The 26,505-nt window shown below is 42.2% G+C and overlaps 1 protein-coding gene across 10 annotated transcripts in view; it reads left to right on the top strand.

Annotated features, from left to right (window-relative positions):
• LOC137438712 (neuronal cell adhesion molecule) overlaps nt 1-26,505 on the top strand; it is a 509,305-nt gene that overhangs the window by 383,771 nt on the left and 99,029 nt on the right. For 8 of the 10 annotated variants that reach the window (XM_068134001.2, XM_068134010.2, XM_078767193.1 and 5 more), the window contains 5 exons: nt 8,875-8,997; nt 11,412-11,588; nt 14,178-14,222; nt 19,512-19,623; nt 24,348-24,532. In XM_068134001.2, coding sequence (XP_067990102.2) covers nt 8,875-8,997; nt 11,412-11,588; nt 14,178-14,222; nt 19,512-19,623; nt 24,348-24,532 — 642 coding nt within the window. The remainder of the gene's footprint in view (nt 1-8,874; nt 8,998-11,411; nt 11,589-14,177; nt 14,223-19,511; nt 19,624-24,347; nt 24,533-26,505) is intronic. The other 2 variants (XM_068134052.2, XM_078767209.1) reach the window with 1 other exon arrangement.

Below are 26,505 nucleotides of genomic sequence, written 5' to 3'. Positions count from 1 at the left end.
TGCGCCATAAATTGCTCCATGAGGACCTGCATCTGGGCCATCCCTCCCACTTGTGCAGCGGGTGCGGCCGCCGTAGCTATGTGCGAGGCGCAATTTCGCGCGTCTGCTACCCCCGCTGTTTCGCTCTCCTCATGTCCCTCATGTCCCTCAATTTGGTCCTGGACCGACCCTGCTTCACTCTCCCCTACCGGACCCCAGCCGTCTTGATCCGCCATAGCGCGACTTTCAAAATTCGGTTTTTATTTTTTATTTTCGTAAAACAAATTGAAATTTCGCCGTTATAATTTCGCGCGGGAAACGCGCTCCGAATCGATTTTCCCTCCCAAAATTTGGGCCTAACTAATTTAGTCCCGGGTTCGAATTCCACTCCTCGACACCAATTGTTACAGATACGACTTTGATGGTATGGTGGGCCGAGCGGGATGGCCGCCGTATCCGTACAAGTTACCCGATTGTGCCCGAATGTTGACTAATCGCGCTACGCTGGCTCAATAAGAAAGAGAAGACACCCGGCTGGATTACAATCACACAATACGACACCAGGGATACGGTTCTCAAAGGTTGTTATTACAATTGCGGAAGGTTTAGATTACAGGGACAAGAGGGAAACATAGGAAGGTGGGCACTTAAACACACTTATATTATCCCCGGACAGACGACGGACACACGGGACAAAATTGCTGACTCACACGGGGGTTTGATGGCAAGGAAAGCGGCAGTCGATGGCTCAGGTGCACCTGGCTCAGGGACAGAATCACGTACGGTGGTGTCCAGCAGATGCGGGGAGGTCGCTCAGCGCTCGTGGGTCGCGACTTTGGTGGAGATGCCGGGGAGGTCGCTCAGCGCTCGGGAGGGTGGCGTCTTGTCCTTCCAAGCTCGGGGCGCATCTCACGTCACGTCCGGCGCGGGGCCGCGTATATCCGGCGGGGAGTCACGCCCTCGCTCGTTAGCTCCGCCCCATATGGCATCGGCCCATGGCTTCTCATTGGGTGCGGGGGTTACCGGCTCCGCCCTTGACGAGGGGCCGACAGGGAGCCCCCTTCTGGGTAACCCCGTCGAGCACATGTTCAATGGCGGCCAACCGAGCCGGAGTGAGGACGCAAAGCCGCTGTTGTTGTGGTTGTTGTTGGAGCTTGAGATGATGGGAAGAGATGCGGGGAGGTATGGGAAGGTCCTAAACTCCTACTGGTGCCATATCATCACATTCTGGTGCAACGAAGAATCATAATTAATGGAAACAAGTCCTTAACTGACATAGATTAAGAATAACTAGCAAGATGTCCTATAATTGTCTACGTGTGGTGCGGGGGACCTGGGCACGACATTTAATGGGGGAATGAAGGGGAAGATCGGCTCTAATGGGTGTTGTTTACAGACAATGGGACTAGGGAATGGGGTAAGGGGAGAGTTGGGGAGTATCGGAGAAGATAGGGGAATATTTACAAGCGGATATGGAGGTCAAATTCCATATTCGCAACAATACTTTAGCTTCCGGAGGCTTCTTTAGCTTCAATATACTTCAGCTTCCGGAGGCTTCTTTAGCTTCAATATACATTAGCTTCCGGAGGCTTCTTTAGCTTCAATACACTTTAGCTTCTGGAGGCTTCTTTAGCTTCAATATACTTTAGCTTCCGGAGGCTTCTTTAGCTTCAATATACTTCAGCTTCCGGAGGCTTCTTTAGCTTCAATATACTTCAGTTTCCGGAGGCTTCTTTAGCTTCAATATACTTCAGCTTCCGGAGGCTTCTTTAGCTTCAATATACTTTAGCTTCCGGAGGCTTCTTTAGCTTCAATATACTTTAGCTTCTGAAGGCTTCTTTCGCTTCAATATACTTTAGCTTCCGGAGGCTTCTTTAGCTTCAATATACTTTAGCTTCCAGAGGCTTCTTTCGCTTCAATATACTTTAGCTTCCGGAGGCTTCTTTAGCTTCAATATACTTTAGCTTCTGGAGGCTTCTTTAGCTTCAATATACTTTGGCTTCCGGAGGCTTCTTTAGCTTCAATACACTTTAGCTTCCGGAGGCTTCTTTAGCTTCAATATAATTTAGCTTCCGGAGGCTTCTTTAGCTTCAATATAATTTAGCTTCCGGAGGCTTCTTTAGCTTCAATATACTTTAGCTTCCGGAGGCTTCTTTAGCTTCAATATACTTTAGCTTCCGGAGGCTTCTTTAGCTTCAATATCCGTCAGCTTCCGGAGGCTTCTTTAGCTTCAATATACTTTAGCTTCCGGAGGCTTCTTTAGCTTCAATGTACTTTAGCTTCCGGAGGCTTCTTTAGTTTCAATATACTTTAGCTTCTGGAGGCTTCTTTAGCTTCAATATACTTTAGCTTCCAGAGGCTTCTTTAGCTTCAATATACATTAGCTTCCGGAGGCTTCTTTAGCTTCAATATACTTTAGCTTCCGGAGGCTTCTTTAGCTTCAATATACTTTAGCTTCCGGAGGCTTCTTTAGCTTCAATATACTTTAGCTTCCGGAGGCTTCTTTAGCTTCAATATACTTCAGCTTCCGGAGGCTTCTTTAGCTTCAATATACTTCAGCTTCCGGAGGCTTCTTTAGCTTCAATATACTTCAGCTTCCGGAGGCTTCTTTAGCTTCAATATACTTTAGCTTCCGGAGGCTTCTTTAGCTTCAATATACTTTAGCTTCTGAAGGCTTCTTTCGCTTCAATATACTTTAGCTTCCGGAGGCTTCTTTAGCTTCAATATACTTTAGCTTCCGGAGGCTTCTTTCGCTTCAATATACTTTAGCTTCCGGAGGCTTCTTTAGCTTCAATATACTTTAGCTTCTGGAGGCTTCTTTAGCTTCAATATACTTTGGCTTCCGGAGGCTTCTTTAGCTTCAATACACTTTAGCTTCCGGAGGCTTCTTTAGCTTCAATATAATTTAGCTTCCGGAGGCTTCTTTAGCTTCAATATAATTTTAGTCGGCAGGCCAAGACCCTTAAAGAAACTTTTGATGGCATTTTTTGTTAAAAGCTGACAACCGGGCTAGAAAGTATCAGTATGGTCCAGGCTTTCAGAAACACCCGGTTGCCAAAATGAGATTTGACCTTGAAGGTCAAATTTGGGGGGTCAAAGGTCAAAAGAGGTCAAATTTTCAAAAAATTTTATTTTGTCTTGTCCTTTCATACAACATCGAGTCTGGTATGAACCATTGAATATTTAATGAGTTATAAGGGGTTAAACTTCTGTAACAATAGCTAAATGTGAATAGATTCATGAATGTAAATGCTTTTTACTCTTTGAATACGCATAATATAATAAAATGCATTCAGTTTAAAGGTGAAATTTCAAAGTCGAAAGTCAAATTTTACTTTAAGAATCAATTGTTCCTGTTGGTAATATGTAAATGATGCATTAGGCAACTACATTTGAAGAAACAAGACATCATCTTCCATCGATTTGAGGTGTCGCCAAATCACTTCTCTTAAGTATCAGTTCCTGTCGTGTTCATGCATCCTTCAGCATCACAGCCACATGCAGGCATGCATGGTTGTCCAATCTTGTGGCAACGGCAAGCTTGTGTGCGACACTTGCTTTTACATCCACAAGTAACTAGTTCCAAACAGCTACTTGGAACAGATGGTGTCCTCATCCACACCACTTCTAATCGTCCGTCAGTTGCCTGCCAACCTCCAGTCTCCTCGGGGTCAGCAACAACTACGTCAGCCTTGTTTGCCTGCAGCCATACTTTTGCCTGGTAGTTCGCCCGCGACATATGCAATTCGAGAGCGTCACTAGTTGGTGGCAACATTTCAAGTGCCTTCTTCCCTTTCTGGAACATGTCATGCCTAGCTCTGTCGACCCCTGAACTAGAGTGTGGAGATTTGTAAAGCATACATACGAACTCCTCGACATCGCTTAATGGTCCATCTCTGCCAACGCCATGCAACAGTTCCGGGTGTTGCAAGTAGACATTCCAGCATGATTTTTTGCCATGACCAGCGAATGAAGACACAGTATCACAACCAGTTATGGCATGGAACCCAAGAACATTCTCCACAACCGCCGGAGCGAGGGCCTCGTTGATGGCGTGTACTGGGAAACACTCTTGCTCCTTGGACGTGCCACTCATCATCCACACATGGCAGATTTTGTCCCTGGTGAAGTGAAGGAGCAAGAGCAGGACATCTGTGTCACGGCACTTCACAATTATGTTTCCATAACCGGCATCAATGGCTTCAAGTGCATGGATGATGATCCTTGTGTCAGCTTCCTCGTGGTTTGCATTCAGAGTTGGGATGACTCCCCTTGTCGTTGAGAATCCGTTTGGAGTGCTGCCACCAACTACTACTTCGTTGACTGTGTCGGTGTGCGTTGCCAGTTTGCCACTGAGGAACAGTGCAAGGTCTTCTTTGTTTTCACCTAAGGCGATGAAGTTCTTCCATGTTTGTGGAAGTGGAAGATCATCCCGGTTGATCACCTTATGGATTGGTCTCGTTTGCCCAGCTCTTTTGCTTCGTGTAGTCGACTTGATCGATAGAAGTCTATACTGATCAAATACGATGTCGATCCTGGACACTGTGCCACAGAACTGCTTCAACACGGTCCTCTGGAAGGTTTTGGCATAGTCACCAAACGTCTTGCAATTCGGTGGTTTTCCTAGGGACTGTATCAATGCATGGCCATCAATTATGATACAGGTTTTTCCTGTGGTCTCCGGTGCCCCTTTGACTTTCTCTATCCCAAGACCAGTGGTTAGCAGGGGGAGCATTGCAGACTTTTGGGTACTTCTCATCTTTTTATCCGTATTAGCCAAACTAAGTGGTACAACGAACAGCTCATGCTTCAGTACATTGTGGATATCTACTTCTCGCCCAACTTGTGCCGCATTGAACAATCTCTGCATCAGTTGCCTGTCCGCTTTGATTGTCTTGGTGACCTTCTGCTTCCCATCCTGCACCGGTGTCTCGTAGAGGGTTGCGAACGTCTTCGATTTCTGGCGTTTCTGTCGATCGAAAAAAGGTACAGACTTCTCCACTAATCTCTCCTTCACATTCTTCAACACGAGATCTTTCCCCCTTTGGTCGGCAGTGAGGAGGTCTGCAGCTATCTCTTCGGTTGCAATGTCGTTGGTAGTCAGTGATTTCAGCTGTGTAATAGTGGGAGTTGCGTCGTCTTGATCGGATATTGTGAACGCCTTGAATCGTCGGAACTGAGCCTCAAGCTTGGACACCGCATCCAAATCCCGTGTCATTTTGTACGGATCTACGGTACTCACACACTCGTTGAATGCTGCCCATGGAGGAACAGCACAGCCATTACCTGTGTCCATCCTGGAGATTACCCAGACGTGAGTCATTCGTGTTGCTGCCTTCCTACATGGACTACTTTTGAACCAGTCATTCGGTTCAATGCTAGAAGCATTCGGAATCCTGGGTTCAACTCTTGTGCCAATAGGTAGTTTGGGGGGATCGACATCATGCAACTTATCGACAGTCTCCTTTCTCAGAGCCTTCTCTCGTCCGTGCACACGCTTAACAGGAGTTCTTGGAGGAGGTGGTCCGCGTTGCCAAGCATTCCACTGTGTGCAATGGTATGAACCTTGACCACTTATTGTCGACTCGTTGACATCTATGTTGTCAGCTGATCCTAAGATTAGCCTACCAGGTTCATAGGGTACCAAGCCATCCGGGATGTACGTGTTGTTATTTTCCTCAAATTTCCAAAGAATGTCACTCGCGATACTTGTGTCCATGCGTCTTACTGTGTCGACACCTATTGTACCACCAGCAGCATGAAAGAGATCCACCAGTTTCTCTGATCTTGTGGCTTGGTGTAAGGTCATCCCCAGGCCGACATGCTTTGGAGTCAACTTTTTCCCCTTTGAAAGCGCAAATACAATGTCCTGAGCGATATTTAGTATTCTTTGCTTCGTTGAACTTGCAGAACTTTCTATCTCTCCGTGATCATCAGTATCCAACACATCAGTCCCACCAAACAGTACAGAGAGAAACAGATATAAGCTATCTGGAATAATGGCTTCCACTGCGTCTGTTGTTAGACCCCTCCACACTTTATCGTGACCAGGCATCCGTTCCAAGTCTGCTCGAAGTTGAAGGGCAGAGTGAACAATTTCCTGCAGCTCATTGACTGGTGGCAGCTGTATCGTGGGTGCGTCATCTTCATCACAGTCATCCTTTCGGTCAGAGATATCCGACAGGGCACAGGCAATGACATACTGAGATTTGTCACTGGGATAAAGAAGAAGTTGTGCTTTTCGATTACGTGGTCTTATGAATGAACCTTCGTCACCAATAACATTCTGTAATGCAGTATAGAAGGTCTGTCTTCTGGACAAGAAGCTATCAGGGATATCTTGGTTCTTGGCATTGCATAGTTCTACATATCTCTCCCAAGCAGTTCCCATATCGTACACATTACCAACGGACAGACCCTCCAGTAACATGTCCCCCAGGGCATTCAGGGCTGGATCTGAACACAGAGAATGACGGCCTTTTGTCTTTTTCACCCTCCGCTCAAATTCAACAAAGCATTGGTTGTGGTACTTCCCCTCTGCAGCAATTAAGTCTACAACATTGGCCATCCTAACTGACATGACAACGTCCTCTTTTGACAAGTCGATGATCTTTTGCGAAACTTGCATTGTCATTACACTGTGGAGCTGAGCCTTTCCTGATCGTTGGCAGAATATACAGTGTTCCCATTCAACTGAGGCATGCCCATGCTTACGAGATTCATACGACGAACTTGCAGTTTGTTCATCCATCCTTGCTGTAGTGGTAGTAGATTCATCAGCTGCCTGTTCCTTGCTCCTTCGATGTCGTAGTCGAGACAAGCGATTCTCCGATGCGAAATTTATGTAGCACGTCTTGTGCCACTTCATTACTTCATCAGCCCAGTCCTCATCTGTTATACTCATCAGTCTGTTCAAAATAGCAAAGGATGCCCGATCCTTAAGACGTCTCCTTTCAGCAGCAGCTTGCTGGATCTTTGTTTTCCCGTCAGCAGAAGCCAGACTTATCTTTTCGTTGCGCCTTACCCCTTCTTGGCAGATAATACAACTGGAATAATCAACAGTTGCACTGGTATCTCGCTTCCGTTTCAGTGTGGCAAGTGGAGGGAGTCCATCACCATCCATTTTTGGAACCTGAAAAATAAAAGGAGAAGCATCATTAAAGAATGGTTATGCGAGTGTTATATAATCTATCTATAATTCCACTAATCTCTGTGTGTATGTGTGTATGCGACAACGATTTCTCGACAACTACGGTCCGATATACTTGAAACTTGCCAGGTATATTGCTGGGGACCCGAGGATGTGCCTTTTCAAGGTTTGAAATTAATCGGACAAGTACTTACCGAGCTATGTCCAAAAAACGATTCAACCAATCGGAGAGCAGCGAGCTATCGCGTGTGCCGAACGTGGCGAACACACTCTGCCTCGGACGGCACATTTGAGAGCGTATTCATTTATTTCACGTTGGCAAACTATGTTGCCGCTATGTTGGCGTTAAACTATGTTTTAAAACTAATTAAAACTAATTTGCGATTCTTTCGCTTTCCTGGGCGTTTGTGCACGCGATGGCGATTTCTTTACCAAACTCCGGAAGCCGTTCGCTTTGGACCAAACCATTTCATGTAAATAGAGGGGGGGGATTGTCACCGTACTCGCAAGCCGTTCGCTTTGGACCAAACCATTTCATGTAAATAGAGGGGGGGGATATAATTTTAGATATAGATATAGTACGGGCATGCCCTAGTAACACAAAAAGCAACACATTATTGAGAATTTGGCATTTATTTTCGAAGATGTCTTCATACCAAACTCGATGTAATATGAAAGGACAAGACAAAATAAATTTTTTTGAAAATTTGACCTCTTTTGACCTTTGACCCCCCAAATTTGACCTTCAAGGTCAAATCTCATTTTGGCAACCGGGTGTTTCTGAAAGCCTGGACCATACTGATACTTTCTAGCCCGGTTGTCAGCTTTTAACAAAAAATGCCATCAAAAGTTTTTTTAATCGTATTCCCTGGGGTTGGCCTGCCGACTATTTAGCTTCCGGAGGCTTCTTTAGCTTCAATATACTTTAGCTTCCGGAGGCTTCTTTAGCTTCAATATACTTTAGCTTCCGGAGGCTTCTTTAGCTTCAATATCCGTCAGCTTCCGGAGGCTTCTTTAGCTTCAATATACTTTAGCTTCCGGAGGCTTCTTTAGCTTCAATGTACTTTAGCTTCCGGAGGCTTCTTTAGTTTCAATATACTTTAGCTTCTGGAGGCTTCTTTAGCTTCAATATACTTTAGCTTCCAGAGGCTTCTTTAGCTTCAATATACATTAGCTTCCGGAGGCTTCTTTAGCTTCAATATACTTTAGCTTCCGGAGGCTTCTTTAGCTTCAATATACTTTAGCTTCCGGAGGCTTCTTTAGCTTCAATATACTTTAGCTTCCGGAGGCTTCTTTAGCTTCAATATACTTTAGCTTCCGGAGGCTTCTTTAGCTTCAATATACTTTAGCTTCTGGAGGCTTCTTTAGCTTCAATATACTTTAGCTTCCAGAGGCTTCTTTAGCTTCAATATACATTAGCTTCCGGAGGCTTCTTTAGCTTCAATATACTTTAGCTTCCGGAGGCTTCTTTAGCTTCAATATACTTTAGCTTCCGGAGGCTTCTTTAGCTTCAATATACTTTAGCTTCCGGAGGCTTCTTTAGCTTCAATATACTTTAGCTTCCGGAGGCTTCGTTAGCTTCAATATACTTTAGCTTCCTGGAGGGTATTAGGGTCAGTAAGTATTATATTGATGTGATAATAATGATTTGTATTTTTTCATGTATTTAAATGCATAAGGTTTGTAAAACTACAAACATCTTTTGACATATTTGTGCTCGACTTTTGCACCCTGTGAAACCTAAGATGCACCTCTGTGGCCGAAAGAATCCCTGAAACCAATAACGGTCAAACTGGGAGAGCCACTCATCCTTCCTTGCAATCCACCATCTGGCCTGCCTCCTCCGGACATCTTCTGGATGGACCGCTGTGAGTGCCTCATGAATATGTTATTTTGGGGAAACTCTACAAGGGTAGTTCAAGGTTGTCGTTGACTTGTTGTTCGAGAAAATTAAAAGTACAGGGAGTAGTTTATGAAACGTCACCGAATTCTCAAGGAATATACATACACATTTGTCCCATCACTACAGTAGCACCTTGATACCATCTGCGTAGAGATATTTGGGACCAGAATGCAACCATTTCATTTACCTGGGAATCGTCTGCTTTACTTACTTGTCTTCAGAGTGTTCTGTAAGAAGTCATTCATAGTTTCTGAACATTGAATAACACTGTTAAAGAAAACTACTCTGGCATGAAATGATGGAACGAGGTCTCATCACATGTCACAATCATCTTCAAAACATCGTCTTCATCTCACAGATAGCGCTACCTTTGTTTTAACAGCCACATGATTTGCCTTTTGATAGAACGTGCAATTTTTTGGTACACACCTTACCCTTACATTGTTGAATTTCAAGTGAGAAGGAATTATAGTCTATAAACTTCCAACAATGACATCCAATTCTTCTGCAATTTTGCACATCCTTCATTCTCAAACTTCAACACAATTCTTCACAGTAGCCGGCACATGTGGGAATGCTCAAGATATCTTACCAATCCACGCCATTTCCTGACTCATTAGCATTGAACCGTTCTTATATATATATATATATATATATATATATATATATATATATATATATATATATATATATATATATATGTTGCAGTACATTAACACAGTTTATTGATGGTCAATATTTGATTTTTATTTATTGCAGAAACATTTTGTTTACTGCTAACAACCTGGCGTTAATTTCTGCTAACTCCTAAAATGGTTTAACCACTCAAACACGCACTCCATTTGAAACTGTTGATAAGGAACGGCTGGCTTAGCAAGCGCTAGTGAGTTGCATGGTAACTGAATACACTCTGGGTTTCCTCATGTTCAGTTTAGTGTTAAAAAACAGTAGCGACTGTTTCAAAAGGTAATCATATGTGTTTGTGGTTTATAATATTTTGGGGTGTCCCGCGAAATGCCAGGATAAGCTATTTATAAATGTTAACATGGCGATTGTCAAAAGAGGGGAAAAAAACCCTTGGGGAGGATCGATATTATTCTGATTAATTTTGTTTTTTATTAACCCTTTGAGTACGGGATTTTTTTTTGATAAAAATACCCCCGGTACGGGATTAATTTGGCATTACGGGAATGCAACCACGTACTGACGATCTATTTATAGGTATAGTCGATGACGTGTAGTAACGTCATCTGTACACAAAACTTTTTCGCGGGTTGCGGCACTGGACGTCATCCGTACTCAAAGGGTTAACATTCATATTATGCTATTATTACAAGTGTTGTTATTACTTTTGCTATTAGAAACGACCTTTGAAAAACACCATGATAAGCTATCTTAACACGGATATACACCTTAAGAGGGATTTCGCCCAAGGCAGACAAGCCCTTGGAGAGAGGGGCAAATGAAGTCGCTACAACCTCCATCACATGAGCCTTAGTCCTCCTGTCAAGTTTGATTGAGACTGGATAAGTAATGACCGAATGTATCACGGTCAGACAAACAGACACCAAATTGCATATTTTAGTATGATATTCCCAAGGATCAGACGTTGTCGTTTTTTTTTTTAAGTTGCAAAATGAAATTCTTATTGGGTCATGGACAATACACCGCCATAAAGGCTAGACGCTAGACGTAATGTAACCTAGCGCTAGTTGTAATGCCGTAATTACGTCTCAGACATAACGCTGTCTGACTATACCTCCATCTTATTAAATTTGTTATCCCAGTGCCTAGCGCCTGGCATTCAACTTGTCTTCTACAGATATCAGATAGTCACATAGAGTCAGATATATGGGTTATGGCATTCAACTGCAGTCAGTGAAGGGACGGGTTGAGTGCTGGACACCGAGAAGACATGCACATCCTTAGAGGCCTAGCCGAGCACTAGACGCAACACTGTAATGACGTCCCAGACGTAATGCCATGAATAATGCCATCCCAGCAAAAAGAGCGTGACAGACAGAAGGATAGCCGGATGGGCTTACAGAGAAATCCAGATACTTTAATATATAAAGTGGATTACACCATTTATTGTCATAAATTACATCTATCATCTATTGTTTATTGGACATGGTCTTGGAAAAGTTCATTTCATTTCGTTAATTACTTTGAAAAATAAATGTTTTTGTCTCTACACATTGAGTCTGCCTTTATCAGAATCGTGACTTTTTTATCGGTGACTTTTACAATGATAACTTTTTTTATTCAATAAGCCCTCAACCTACCCTTATAGGTAACCTTGAAACTTATTAATCCCCTTCTCCCCTCTACTTTTTATAATTTTTTTCCAATTCCATTCTCTTTTTCCATCCACCACAGTCATGCAGCGCCTGCCACAAAATGAGCGTGTGTCTCAGGGACTCGACAGTAACCTGTACTTTTCTAACATGCTGGAGAAAGATGCTCGGGATGACTACACATGCTTTGCCCATTTCCCCCACACAAGCACCATACAAGAGAAGCAGCCAATGACCATTGTGGTGAAATCCTCAAACGGTGTGTGAGCAACACAACTTGATTCTTGATGACCTCTTGTTGATATTACCTGATTGGAGGTCAATGGTCAACTGTACCAGACTTCAAAATATTTACTTGCAAAACATTGGTCATGTGATATGTTGATGCTGATGCCCTTTTGTCATTTGTAGCTTTTGTGCTTGTGAAAGAGACTTGCACAATGTATATTCACAACAAATAGGAAATCACAACAAACAACAAGTAGGAAATGAATAGGAAATCAGGAATGCAATAACATACACATCAGGAAAGAGGAACAAATGAGTGATAGTGAGCAATATGCATGGGGTCTAAACGATGAACCAGAAGGGGCTACGAGAAGAAGATGTGCGTCTTGGAGGTAATGGGGATGGCTGGACGGCTGAATGTGTTGGAGGAGCAAGAGCAAGAGCGAGAAAGTTGAATACTGATATCAACAACCTATTTTGCAATGAGAAAGTAGCAGGCCTTCTGTCTAAGCCACTTAGTGGGTGGCATTGAAAGGATAACGGTGAGAGTTACACACTGTTTGTATTAAAGGAGAAAGTCTGCAAATGATGAATGAAGGTAATCTTGGATGCCAAAGACAGAAAATTTGGAACAGGGTGCCAGGTGACAGTGTCAAAGACCTGATATACGCCCATGCAGACAGAGTCCGGATATTTGCTTGAAGGCTCCACCTATTGTAAATAGAAATGCAGCAGTATAATACAGAATGACTGACCTAGACGTAATCTGGCATAATGTTCAGAGATCAAGCCATCTGAAAAATAAAAATGTCATTCTCTGCAATGATGATAGCTTCAATGACAATGCTAACAACTGGAAATCAGCTTACTGATGCATAGCTGAGTACTATATATATATATACACACGAGCTATATATATTTGCAACACTCCTAGAGATGGAGTGATGTTAGTTTCTCTTCCAAGCACACATAAGGTGACCTGAGATAAAGGACAAGCAGAAGAGAACCAATGAATAAGAAGCGAGAACGTCAGAGATGGATTTTGGAAGACAGGCACAAGTGCCATCTGAGGCTGTCTTGGAGAAATTGCTGAGAGTGGACAGATATTTTTCAGCCTTCTCAAGTGATTAGCTGATATGTATGGGGCAATGGAAATGTGCATTGGGGGTTAAAAGAGTAAGGTGAGGGAGAGGGGAGAATGTGTGGATGAGAATCTAGGGGTTTGTTCTACATTCTTTGGAGGCAAATGCATATACAGTAGCTCAAACATTTCGTTTTGTCACACCCTGGGGTAGATAGGGGAGTTACATAGGTGCACACTGCACACTCGAGATACATTTAAGAAGATACCGGTACCACCACGTTTTTCAGGAAAGACACAGGTTTGAACAACCTGTCTTTGTTTTCTTGTTTGCTTGAGGATAGATATATCATACTTATTTCAGGCCTTGTAGAGTGAGCTAAGGATGCCCTTGTTTGGATTTGCCTTCCACGTTGATAAGGCAAGTGGCTTTCTAGCAAGATGGAATCAATGAGATGGGATACACCTGTGCATGAGAAAAAAAGGAGTAAGCATTTGTGAAAGCACTCAGGAAGACGAAAATTGCAGTCCACTCTTTTAGAGAAAGAGCCAATTGCAAACCTTGCCAGTCAGCCAGAGGAAAACTTTCAGACTCTGTACCACTTAGGCGAGGACACCAACTACAGTCCATATGTCGTGTAAGCAAGATTTTGTGGTGAGGGGAGCTAAATGGAACGGATGATCAGGAAAAGTTCGAGTGAGGTTTAGACATCCAGATCCAGGAGAAAACATATACCATTAAAGGATTTTTGGGTTGGGAAGTTTACGTATTGGGTCAGACTCACAGGTGTCTTTATAGCGATGACATTGCTGACTGTTGAAGCGATGCATTTCAACAAACTGGATTGGCGGCAGTTGAAACCATCACAGATGAAAAATATAAAGTTAGGATAGTTGGTTATTGATTGGTTGGCATTAGCAGGATGAGGATTGGTGAAATTGAGCATTGGTTTGTGGGAGTTCAAATTTCTAACATAAACAGCAACACCACTGCTGGGTGAGAGGAAGGTAGGCCTTTGAAGTGGCAGAGAAAGAGACAGAGTAGATAAGATTGAGAGACGGTGGCGCGTTGGGAACATCCTGGGAATGGATCATTCATGTTAAACTTGCAATATCTAGAGCAGTTCGAAGGGAGTTTTATTTTTATTTTTTTTGTACACAAAGTCGAGGCTCGTGTAAGAGCTAACACATTAAACACAAAAACATAAACGGACACATAAAACAATAAAGGGAGCGGGAGACAAGATGGGGAGAGAGAGGGAAGAAAACAAGCACAACAGTAGAGAACAGGGACATTGGTAGATCTGTGGAAGGGAGAAGGCTGAGGAAGTGGGTGGGGGGGGGGGGGGGGTTACGGTATGAAACAAATGGACACCACAAAGAATTTCAGGAGTTTCAGAATTTCAGTGACCAGTTTAGGGAAGGGGGAGTTTTGTATTATTTTTGTTGGATTTCATTTATTCTAGTATTATTTTCTAGAGATACAGTATTGCTAGGAAAGGAAAGAATTTTGTGGTTACGCGTGTGTGTTTATTCCAGCCAAGTTGGGCAATGAATCGGAACAAGTCACAAATGCAGGTGACGGTGAGTCATCTGTCTTGGTAGTTCTCCTGCAAAGTCTTGATCTTGGGATAATGTACATGGATACTCCATTCGCATGGTGATGTGATATCCCATGTCCAATCACCATTTTGTTACCATTTCCTCTCCACCTGTGACCAGTTGCATGGTGCATATCCATATCAAGTATCCACAACATTTGTACCATGAGCAGTGGTTGCATTTGGGATGTCGGTGTATCACTGCCACAGACATCCCATATGCAACCACAATGAAATAGATTACATACAGAAAAGTGTTGACAATATGTGCATGCTGAGCAAAATTTGCACATTATGAGAAATGTGATGCATCACCTCCCCCATGTATGAAACGACATGTATTGCTTACATCTGAGGTGCAATTTTTCATCGCAAACATCTCGTTTTCTTCCCGTGTGTCATGCCAGTAGCAGGCCATTCGAAATGAATGATGTAGCTGCAAAGAGCAAGCTATGAGATTTATTTTTCCTATGTTTCCACTGCATGATTGAACATCGACTGGTAGTCCACTGGTCGTCCACCAATATTTTGAAATTATTATTGGAGAAAATATGAGCGTGCAATTGGGATGCAGGTTAGAACTTGGATGGCTCTCGGTAGAGAGAATACCTCTGCCAAGCTAAACAGTTTACGTTTTGTATCCCACTGATAGGCCAGATTTGAATCCGGACCTGAACCAAAATCTAATCGACTTCTTTGTGTGAAAATTTAAATTTCTTGTATCCAGATCCGGATTCGGCTCTTCACCAAAATGGAATCGATTCGTCCTTGTCACACATCCAACCTGGCCAAAAACTTTGTCCAAATCCTTCCATAACTTTTTGAGATATCATGCTATGTATTGTTTTCCACCATTAAAAAATATATATTGTGCATAACTATAAGTGCTCTCAGCCCACTCCGGTTTTTCATGGTGATGAAACTGGTGAGCAGGATGGTAAATATGAAAGGTATTCTGGGGAGGGTATTGTATGTAGACAATCTGACTGGTGTGGTGGAGAGTGGGTGGGAGATGCAGTAAGTACTGGGGGTGTGGAAGGAGGCATTTGAGAAACATGGGATGAAAATGAGCATGGAGACAGAGGTGATGTGAGTCACGCAGCAGAGAAAATAAATTGATATCAGGTTAGAGGGGAAGGAGATCAGTCAAGGAAATAGGTGTGATTATCTGGGCGGAACAGTGACTGGGATGGTAAGTCAGAGGCAGAGATGCGGAGGAGGTTTCATATGAGTGCGAATGCATGGATTAGGGTGGAAGGAGTAATGGCAGACAGAAAGATATCAAGGAGATTGAAAGGAAAGGTTCTGATGTCTTGCGTAACGCCGGCCTACCTTTATGGTCTGGAAATGGTGGCACTGACAAAGAGACAACAACAGAGGCTGCAGGTTTGCAAGAACAACTGGGTCAGGAAGATTGCGTGAGTGAAGAGGTTGGATAGAAGGAGAATGGATGAAGTAAGGGTGGAGTCACCAAAAATGTATCTAATCATTTAGTACTGCCCTTTTGAGGCAATGCCTCCACATTCACGAAAATCTAGGTAGAATCACCAAAATCTAATCATTTAGGACTTGTCACACACTAAACTCTCCACCAAATTTTAGCTGAATATGTCCACAACATTTTGAGATATCCTGTTCACAGACAGTCAGATAGACAAAAAGACAGACAAACAGTGGTGAAAACACAACCTCAGTCCACCTTCGGTGCCAGAGGTAATGTAGATTTTTTTTGTCGGCTTTGCATTATTTTGACGGTTCCTTTTTGTTTTTGTTTTTTCTTTTCGAATATACGTACATTCAATCCCACATCTTTAGTCTTTATATCCAGGTGTATAGTAAAAATTGCCTTATCCAAAGACCTGAAATCAACCCAGTGTTCTCACAAAAATCCATCCGAGCCTTTTCCCCCATGTAGTATATTGTTACACTATTCCTCTTGCTTGACCTCCTTTAAATCCGATACGTTGCTGATGTAATACAGTCGATCCCGACATTCATGGCCCAAACGTCCGTGGGTTTTGCGTATTCGTGGTTGATAAATTGCGACCTCCTTCTACATTGGCGGCCCTGTGTCCCACCTATTCGCAGTTTTTCACGGGAGCAATAACTAATATCTCCCACCAGCCACACACGTGACACTTCTAAAAGCATCACACATAAAGCAGCTGTACGTGCGCAAACACGCGATTGGACATTCTCTTTGTGGGTTTTCGCGGGTGTATTTCCAGTTTCTTTGCTGGCTATTCATGGTTTTTCCTCGACATTCATGGGATTTTCCTCGACACCCGTGGATTTTCCTCGACATTCACGGGATTTTTCGTGAATCAGGAACTGCTGGGAACATATCCTCCCTTTTCACATTGAAACAATGCCCCAACATTCGCGGATTCAACATTCACAGCATTTTTCAGGAACGTATCCCTGGCGAATGTCGCGGTCCAATTGTATTTTGTATTTCAAATGAAACGGATGACTGCTGCACTCTTAAAAAGACTTTCTAGTTTGAATTTAACTTAAAAATAGACCTTATATGAAGCGATAACTTGTTAATATGTTCGTCTCTTTTTTATGCTTATAAATGAGTTAAACACTATTAGTGCCATTAAGTATTTTTGTCCAGCAATTTTCTTGTTAGCCAAATGATAAGCACAATCCCTCTTTCCTCTAGCCCCATCCAACCCACCTTACTTACTTCACACCATTACTTACCATATATTTTCACACATTATCTTTTATTAAATAATTCTGTGCTTTCCAAATGCTGTATGCATATCCTCAAATGCCTTGGGTTACATTACTGATGGTAGAATGGGCAGGCCATCTGCTTTTAATCTCCTTATGTTAACCACTAAGCAGGTATCCAAATGATTCCCAATAGTCCCACTCCTGTGTGTCCACCCCTGATAATTGAGCAAGCAGCAGCTCACATGAGAACAAAGCCAAATACATGACTTGATTGTAGCTTCATGTGATCACGACACAAGATATATACATGGCTGTCATATATATCCTGCAATACATTGTTCTTTTTTGTTCATTTTTGTTTCATTGTTTTTTCACAAACACAAATTTTGAAGAAAAGATTTGTTGATCCCGTTTAGTTTCCATCAGTTTTAGCTTCTGAAAACTCTTGTCAGGGTGTTAATGCAAGCTTGTGTCAGTCAAATGGTTCTGGCATTCGTTTTATTGCTTGCTGTAATAATATATTTTCAGTAACGCCATGTAATTCGATTAACTCCACTGCTGTATGTCTTTCAACATGATGGTTTCATGCCATTTCCATTAATGGCCTTGTGATATCTTACCATTTATTCGCAAACCTTATTCAAGGGCCATGGGTCTCTTGGGATAAAAATTTATATAATATGCTTATTTTAGGCAAGGCCATGTATGTTTTCTGTGCGGTATTTTTCGATATTCCAGGAAACGTAATTTATTTTCCGATAGAGTGCAATGTTTGTTTAAATGTTTTTGTTTTGCACACTATTATGTATTATGCAGTGTTCCTTATAAAGTGAAATATATAGTATATTTACCAAAAAAAACTGCTTTATGCTACATTCTGAATGTGCTTTGCAGCATAGCCCTCAACAACATGATCCAGGAATCGTATTAATGCATACGACTACTGCTCACAGGGCAAGTAAATTCTCTCAATGATATGAAGCCTTTTGCAAATAAAACTAGATACGGGATGTCGTGGAGTATCGTTATCATGAGCATATATTTTGTGGAATGGTAGTACCGAAAATCAGTTACACAAGGACTGCTATGAAATAAATAAATCTTAATTAAATAAATAAAGCATTGAAAAAAATCCGTATTAAATAAATAAATAAATAAATAATCCCTATTAAATAAATAAAGGCTCCCTATTAAATAATTTTAAAAATGCATCCCTTAAAAAAAACTTGCAGTGGAAGAGCTGCAGTTATGTCACTGACCTGATTCAATGCCCCTTGAAGGTTAGGGCAGGAATTTGGAATGTTGCCCTGGTGCAAATCGAATTGTCCCCCGTCGCACCGTGGAGCAAAAGGGGGACTATGGTTTTACCCTCCGTCCGTGTGTGCGTCCGTGAGTCCGTGCGTGCTTCCGTCCGTCTGTGCGTGCGTACGTGCACTGAAATATCTTTATTAAAGTAAGGGAAGGACAGAATTCTAATTTGGTGTGTGGGTGCAACTGGGCATATGGAAGAACCCTATTGAAAAGTAGGTCACCACGTCAAAATACAAGATGGCTGTCACCATATCTAAACCTTGTGAGCGTGATATCTTGAAAAGTAAATGTCTGAACCTTGTGAGCGGAATATCTTGAAAAATAAATGAACTACTAACTTCTAATCTGGTGTGTGGGTGTATCGAGGCATAAGGAAGAAAGCTATTGAAAATTGGGTCGCCACGTCAAAATCCAAGATGGCCGCCACCATATATATGTCTGAACCTTGTGAGCGGAATATCTTGAAAAATAAACGAACTACTAACTTCTAATCTGGTGTGTGGGTGTATCTACGCATAAGGAAGAATGCTATTGCAAATTGGGTCGCCACGTCAAAATCCAAGATGGCCGCCTTGCGTCTTCCACTTTGTCAACTCACATCACTTCACCGACGGGGGACCGAGGTGTAACGCTTGTTTTCTTTGAATAACCCGAAAACGATTTAACATGGATTATCCAATGCAAGCAGACAGATCCACAACCACCTGAGGGAGACAAGATTAATTGATGCAATGCCCTGACTTGGAAGCTAGCAGCAGCAATCCAACAGTTTACATACAGTCAGGTCGACAATTTCATACATGCAAGATAGCTCAAAGATAAGTTTGCTACCTTCACACTATCCTGTTGGACACAGGCTCAGGTAATAATAATTGTGAAGCTTCAAGCTTTTTAATACATGTGCTCATAGCTCTGAGTATGCCTCATGCTAAACTATCTCCACCATGCATTCAACCTGTTGTTGCCTCATTTTTTTTTATAAGTTACGTTATATAGTTTGATGTGCAGTTTCAGTTTTGTCACAATAGAGCTGAATCAATTAGCCATAATAGTTTTATTTCAAGAACAGATTTTGATAATTTCAAATTGAGAAATAACAGTCCTCATTTTACTCTCCGTGATATTGAGTTGAAACTCCATTTGTTGTCAATCACAAAGAGTGCCGTTTGTTTTAATGAGTGTTCCTCATAAGATAACTGTAATTTGTTGCAATCTAAATGAGATGGCATTGCTCAAATATGTTTTGACAAGATTTTATGTTTCTTCATGATCACAGGAGCTCCTGCGCTGCAACGCCCACCTAGTTTCCTTGTGCCCAAAGATAAGTCCAGCACTGTGCTGGTCCTTCGAGGAGAAACAATGAAACTGGAATGCATTGCTGAAGGACTGTGAGTAATTACCCTCGCCAGAGGAGAGGCTATTGCATTTGAGTCTGTTTGTTTGTCTGTCTGTTTGTCCGCACAGAATAAATATGATTTTCTCTGTAACCGTTGGTCCGATTGACAGGAAATTTTCACTATAGGTGCAACTTCACTTGTAGAATATTTTAATGATAATTCTGACGTTATAGGTCACGTGATACGGGCGCCATCTTGAAAAACCCGAAAAACTTTGCACCTCTATATCTCCGAAAGCGATGCATGGAAAAAAAATGAGACATGGCTCATTGTAAAGAACTCTCAATGGGAAATAACAAATGTTAATGATGATGTCATAGGTGCCTCCATTATGACGTCATAATTCGACAAGTACAAAACTTCACCTGTTCAAGATGAAATTTATTGACCACCATCTAGGGATAAATTGGTGGAGAAAAAAAATTATGACGTCATTGGGCACGTGGTTTGGCCGCCATATTTGTTTTAACACAAAAGCCTTAAAGACCACTAAAACCACGTCCTGGTGAAGGTCTGCATTCTATGATTGCTCTTTCTTGTTTTTTGCATGTAATGCCAAAGTCATTCAAATTCAAAATATGCAATATTTATATGCCTTGTTTTGTCCAAATGATTTCCTGAAATATTCTCCCAAGTCGAACGTACTATAATTCACAAAATAACACCTTCAACTCACCACATCATTTGGCCAAGAACGTAAGATTTTGTTGGCCTGTTTGCAAGCATTCCCATTTGAGCACAGGGTTCATGATCCTGCAATTCCAGTGTCCAATCCTATACAAGCACTGTATTGATTTGTCAATTATATCCATTGATATTTTCTCTATTGACACATACCATGGCTGATTTTAATTAAGGTAAATGTAATTATTGTAGGAGTATCAGCATACAGATATGACTGACTGTTCTTGTCCTTATTCTGTGTATGAAGCCTTCAAACTTATATCAATGTAAACATCAATAATCAGAATTCTAAAAGAACATTGTTTCAACACTTGAGTCTTAAGAAAATGCAAGCCAAGCGATTTATTATAGTAACTCAAGTGAGTATTGCACTCTCTGCCATAAAAAAACCTAACATGTAGAATTGACAATCTAATTGCTTAAGGACTGTTCCAGCATTAATTTGAAGTTATGGCACGAGGGATGTGAAGAACACATGATTGCAAGTTCTCACATAATGCAATTGCTTCATACTAGGGCATGCCCGTACTATATATAAGCTAGGACGTGCCCGTACGTGGGTGCCCGTTCCTTGCCAAAAAAAAAAAAAAAAAACATTTGTGTAGGGGTGTGTGTGTGTAAACATCCTAGGGCGTGCCCGTACGTGGGTGCAAAAAAACATGCGTGCAAACAACAACAACAAAAAAAAACTTTGAAACCACGTGGCAGTAACGACCACAGAACCCCCCCCCCTCTATTTACATGAATGGTTTGGTCCATTCGCAACGACCACAGAACCCCCCCCTCTATTTACATGAAATGGTTTGGTCCAAAGCGAACGGCTTGCGGTGTTTGGTAAAGAAATCGCCATAGCTCGGTAAGTACTTGTCCGATTAATATGAAACCTTGAAAAGGCACATCCTCGGGTCCCCAGCAATATACCTGGCAAGTTTCAAGTATATCGGACCCGTGGTTGTCGAGAAACAGCGGTCACAGACAAACATACAAACACACATACACACATACACACATACACACATACACACAGAGATTAATGGAATTATAGATAGATGTAAATCGGTCAGCATATTTCATCTCATGCACCCTTATTTTTAGAGTCACTAGATCAGAAGTGATATGCCATTAGCATGACCCATATTTTTTTTTTCTTTCTTTTTTTGTATACTGAATCGAGGCTCGTGAAAGAGCTGACATTTACTTCACAAACAAATCAACCAGACAAACAAAATATATAAAAAGAGGGAGCGGAAGACAAGATGGGGAGAGAAGGGGAAGCACACAAACACTTGAGAGCACACAACATTTGAGAGCAGGGAGATGTGTGGGAGGGAGAGGGCTTGGGGGGAGGAGGCGTGGGAAGAGGAGGGGGGGGGGGGGGGACTGTTATGTTCCAAACTGCCCAGAGTGCAACAAACAAACTCCCTGGATCTCACAGGATGTATCAATACTGTCATGAGACGTCTCTGTAATGCATGGATCCATGCTCGTAGTCCGTTCAGCATCCAAGACTTGCACCGGGACATATGCAGTGGTCAAAGCAGCACGTCCAATGTACACAGAAGCAATGGACAAGTGCTCTGTTCATTGACAACAGTGAATTGCAACATCGTGCAGACTATACAAAGCAAAGCCCTTCACATCATCAAAGGTTGCACATTAACAACACCCATCGAGCACCTACATGCAGAAATACAAATGCCAAAAAATATCAAAGACCGTTTCGACATAAGAGGTGCGCAGTTCCTTGCAACAGCATGCCAACCACAATCACCCATGCCACTACATGTACAACCACTCACAAGCCCATAGACACATTAAAGCTACACCACAAAGACACCACAGTGACATCCTTCGTAACATCCCCCACAGAACAACGGAAACTACAAAAAACACATCCAGACCCACATCACCATAAATGCAATAAACATCCTGGGCCTAAACAGTTTCTTGGCACAAAACCCCCACCCATCGATGACACAGAGAAACTACCTCTCAGGTCTGATCGTGTTCCCCTTTCACACCTTCGCTGTGGACACCACCCACAACTTTTACACAACAATCATGGACTCGATGACACCACTGATGACACCACTGACGACACCTACAACCACTGCCAGGCCACTCCACATAGAATAACATATATCATCGAAGACTGTACGGTCTTGGCTTAATGTAGGTAAGAGCACAACATCTTGGATGTGAGAGATCTCTGGGTTGCTTCTGTGAGATCAATTGGCTATCTCCGTGATGCAGGTCTGTTCAACCAGAACTGACTGGGGTAACAACAACAACAACAGTGAATTTAGGTTTCTCCTTGAAAGGCATGATGGCCATGCATGGGTCCTACAGAAGACGCAAAGAGCGATATGCCTCAACCTGTGCATAGAAAGCAGCAAATTTTGGATTTGGAACTGTCTTGATGTGGTCTGGAATTGCTGAATCCTTTCAAACCAACTTGATATGTATTCATGGCAATTTGAGGCAGATTGATACATGAATGAGATCTTATAGCAAGCAATATGTTGCCTACCCTTAACAACATGGTCCAGGAATCATATTTATGCATGATAAGGCTACTGCTCACAGGTAACATACAAGGCCAATGTTGATGCCATGACACCCTGGTCTTCCATATCGCCAGATTTTGTCACAACTCACAAATGGTGATCAATTGGTATATTTGTACAGTTTATCTAAAACATGATCCACCTTTCCACTCCCCACCCCCCTAAAACTACCCCTCTTCCCCTACCTCAACTTCCATTACAGAATCTTGTATCTGCCTTGACCCAACGCACGTGGATATAATCGCTGACCTGGTTCTCATTTTAGGTTCACCGCTATTGTTGCCACTTGAGCACATACCTCATGTTTCTTGGATTCCAGTTTCAAATCTATTATACTGTTTTGATTTGTTTGTGTCAACTAATGTTATTTTAATGAATATAAAAGTACAAAGATGTCTCCCAATGTTGTTTTACATGTGGTATCCATCCCTCCTTTATAATAATAATTAATTAAAGGGTTATTTCAAATCTACTTCTATCGAGGCCAAAGACCAAATTAAAGTAAGCTTTAAAATCATTAGTTTTACAAATAAAACATATAAATCCTCCCCCGACTCCTCTCCCTCCCCTCCCCCCCCCCCCCCAAAAAAAGAATAAGCAAGAGAAGAGTAAAAATAACATTAAACCAAAGGAAACAGATAAATTGCATTTAGATTCAAATAGATACAAGACACCAGAGTTCAACAAGCCTGGTGTTGGCTTAGTGGTTAGGGTGCCAGCTTGCGATCCTAGGATCCTGGGTTCGAATCCCGGTTGATCGCTGTATTAACACCAGGCGGGTTGACTCAGCCTGTCATCCTTCCGAGGTCGGCAAAATTGAGTACCAGTTCATTGGTAATTCCCTGTGTGTCGCAAGAGGCGACTACCAGGATTGGAGGCAAGAAGGGAATCTAGCCATAAAACATTGCTTCAAAAAGGGGACCAAGGTACCCCAAAAAGGGGACCAAGGTGCCCCAAAAAGGAGACCAAGGTGCCCCAAAAAGGACCAACCCCTGCTCTCCGGGGAAAAATGGCCTCTAAAGGTGGTCGCACCAGTTCAACACTTAAGAGTCACTGGCGTCCATTCAATATGTGAATAAGATATGAAATTGGGCTGTTCTTCAATATTGTTGTTTTTAATCTTAATTTAGTTCATTGTTTTGAGTTTCTTACTTTGTGGCATCTATGAGATCTGTCTGCATGTAGCCAGTGGTGAAGCTTGGAATTTGGCAGCAATCTCGCAAAATAACGGCAGAGTTGATCACGTCTGCTCTTGGGAAGGGAATTAATCCACGGACGTATTTCTTGCTCACTGGCCAATATCAATGCGAATCGGAATCTCTCCAGTAGTAGAGCTGGCATCCCATCACATTTGGGATCATGTGCAAATGTTCTCTCTTCTGTGATTTTGTCATTGTTGTGCAGGATATACATGCTAGAAGACATTTCAATTATTTTGCTTTACTGTGTATACTTCCTGTACAGACCGACACCTCAGATGCATTGGTATAAGTTCAGAGGTGAACTGCCAAAGAAGCGGCTACTCATTAAGAATTTCAACAAGACACTGTCTGTGGAGAATGTGACAGAGGCAGACAGTGGAAAATACCAATGTCGTGCAAACAATGCTTTGGGCGACAAATGGCACACAATGGACGTCACTGTAGAAGGTGAGGCCGACCATCTCAGCTAAATATTGTGGAATTTAGTTGAATTCATTTTTTCACTGTGGAAATTATTTTTAATTGTGGAATTTATTATTCAATGCATAAGTATATATAATTAGTAAAAATTTATATTAGTTTCAAACATTTAAATTAAATTGAGAGTACTTATGGCTCTCTGAACAAAATATTCAGCCTACCAGCGACTGAAGTGCAATGCAATGCTTCTATTTACCAATAGTTCTGTGATCTGGACTCACACTTCCACCAGCAATGCACATATAAATGGCTTTGACATTTGTGGCATCTGCTGCATACTTCATTTTCGGGGGCAAATCACATATGCATTGTGACTATTATAAAGATCTCTGGAAAACCCGCAGATGTGTAATATCATGCCAAGCTGAGATGATTTGGGCATCCAAGCCACCACCCAGATTTGGGTGTTGCCACTGCATTATTCACCTTACCACCAACAGACCTGATATGATCACTCTCGAGCCTGTTAAGTGCACCCTTTGTTGCACCCTCTGCAGAATATATATTTGAAATTGTGGGGAAGCAACAGCTTCCAAAAATGCATGTGTATTTTTGAACATCTTTTTTTGAATAACAACAAAAATACATCTGAATAATGTCAAACTAATTAAAGGTAGTCAGCATGAATTTTACAACGAGATATCATATTTAACAAATGCATTGGAATAACAAATGCATACTCTATGAAGTCATTTACAATTGGCTTGATGAGAGAAGAACATTTGTGGTAGTGTATCATGATTTTTAGAAGGCATTTCATGAGGTAACCCATATGAGATTGTTAGCGAAGGTGAGGGCTTGTGGTGTAGCAGGTAGAAGATATAACTGGTTTAGTGAAAGGTATCAAAGAGTGGCTGTGAGTGGGAGGATGTCTGGCTGGCAAGAGGTAAGTAGTGGGGTACCACAGGGGTCACCAGTTGGACCATTATTATTCATAACTAGCAGAGTACCCGTCTCTGATGGGATATTGGATATCTCACATCAAATAAGGAATTTTTTGGAGTGTGTGTTGGTAGAAATGGAAATTCAGCATTAAAAACTCAGCGAGCAAACATTGCAGTGGGTGGAACCAGTAACTTTGGCAACCTCATTCAATTCCACTAGCTAAGATATCCAATTCACGCCTCTTAATTCTGATTTACTGCTTGGGAGTAAGGGTTGAATTATGGAATTTTAAGCTGGGAAACAGATTTAGGCAAGTTTTGGGCCTACTGCTTGACCAAAGATCACCGAAGTTCAATCCATGCCCAACCGACCAAGTCCAGTCGCCCAACGTCTCCACATCGCTTATTCAGCCCCAATCTGACCCCTCTCTCTATTTATTTTTTTATTTTTTATTTTTATTTTTTTGTATACAAGATCGAGGCTCGTGAAAGAGCGAACATTAATCACACAGAAAGACAAACCGACACATAAAACATATAACATCAGGAGCGGTAGACAAGATGGGGAGAGAGGGGGAAGGACACAAACACAACATTTGAGAGCAGGGACCGAGAGACATGGAGACATCGAGAGATCTGAGAGAGGGTGAGGGCTTTGGGGGGGGGGGCATGGGAAGGGGGCGGTGGGAGAGGTATAAAACATATGGACACTGCCAGGACTTCCAGGAAAGAAGTTGGAATTTCAAACAAGGTGGATCTGGGGTGAATTAGCGGGGGTAGAAAAGATCAAGGTTTTGGATGGGGGAAGATAAGAGATGGTGGTGAACAGCTGCTTTAAAGACCTGGAGGGAGGAGTGGGATTGAAGGGAGTGAGGGAGTTTGTTCCAGAGGCGGGAGAAAAGAGGAATGAAAGAGTGAAGGTGAGCAGAGAGCCGAGATTTCGGCAGTTTAACCATCAGAGGGTTGCTGGCAGATCTTGTGCAACCTGTAGGAATATTTGGGGGACAGAGCACAGAGAGAGCTGGGGGTGCAAGGCCGGAGAGGAGTCGGTAGAAG

Source organism: Myxine glutinosa, chromosome 1, assembly GCF_964187855.1.
Source record: "Myxine glutinosa chromosome 1, kmMyxGlut1.1, whole genome shotgun sequence".
NCBI lineage: Eukaryota > Metazoa > Chordata > Myxini > Myxiniformes > Myxinidae > Myxine > Myxine glutinosa.
This window is presented reverse-complemented; position numbering and strand designations above follow the sequence as displayed.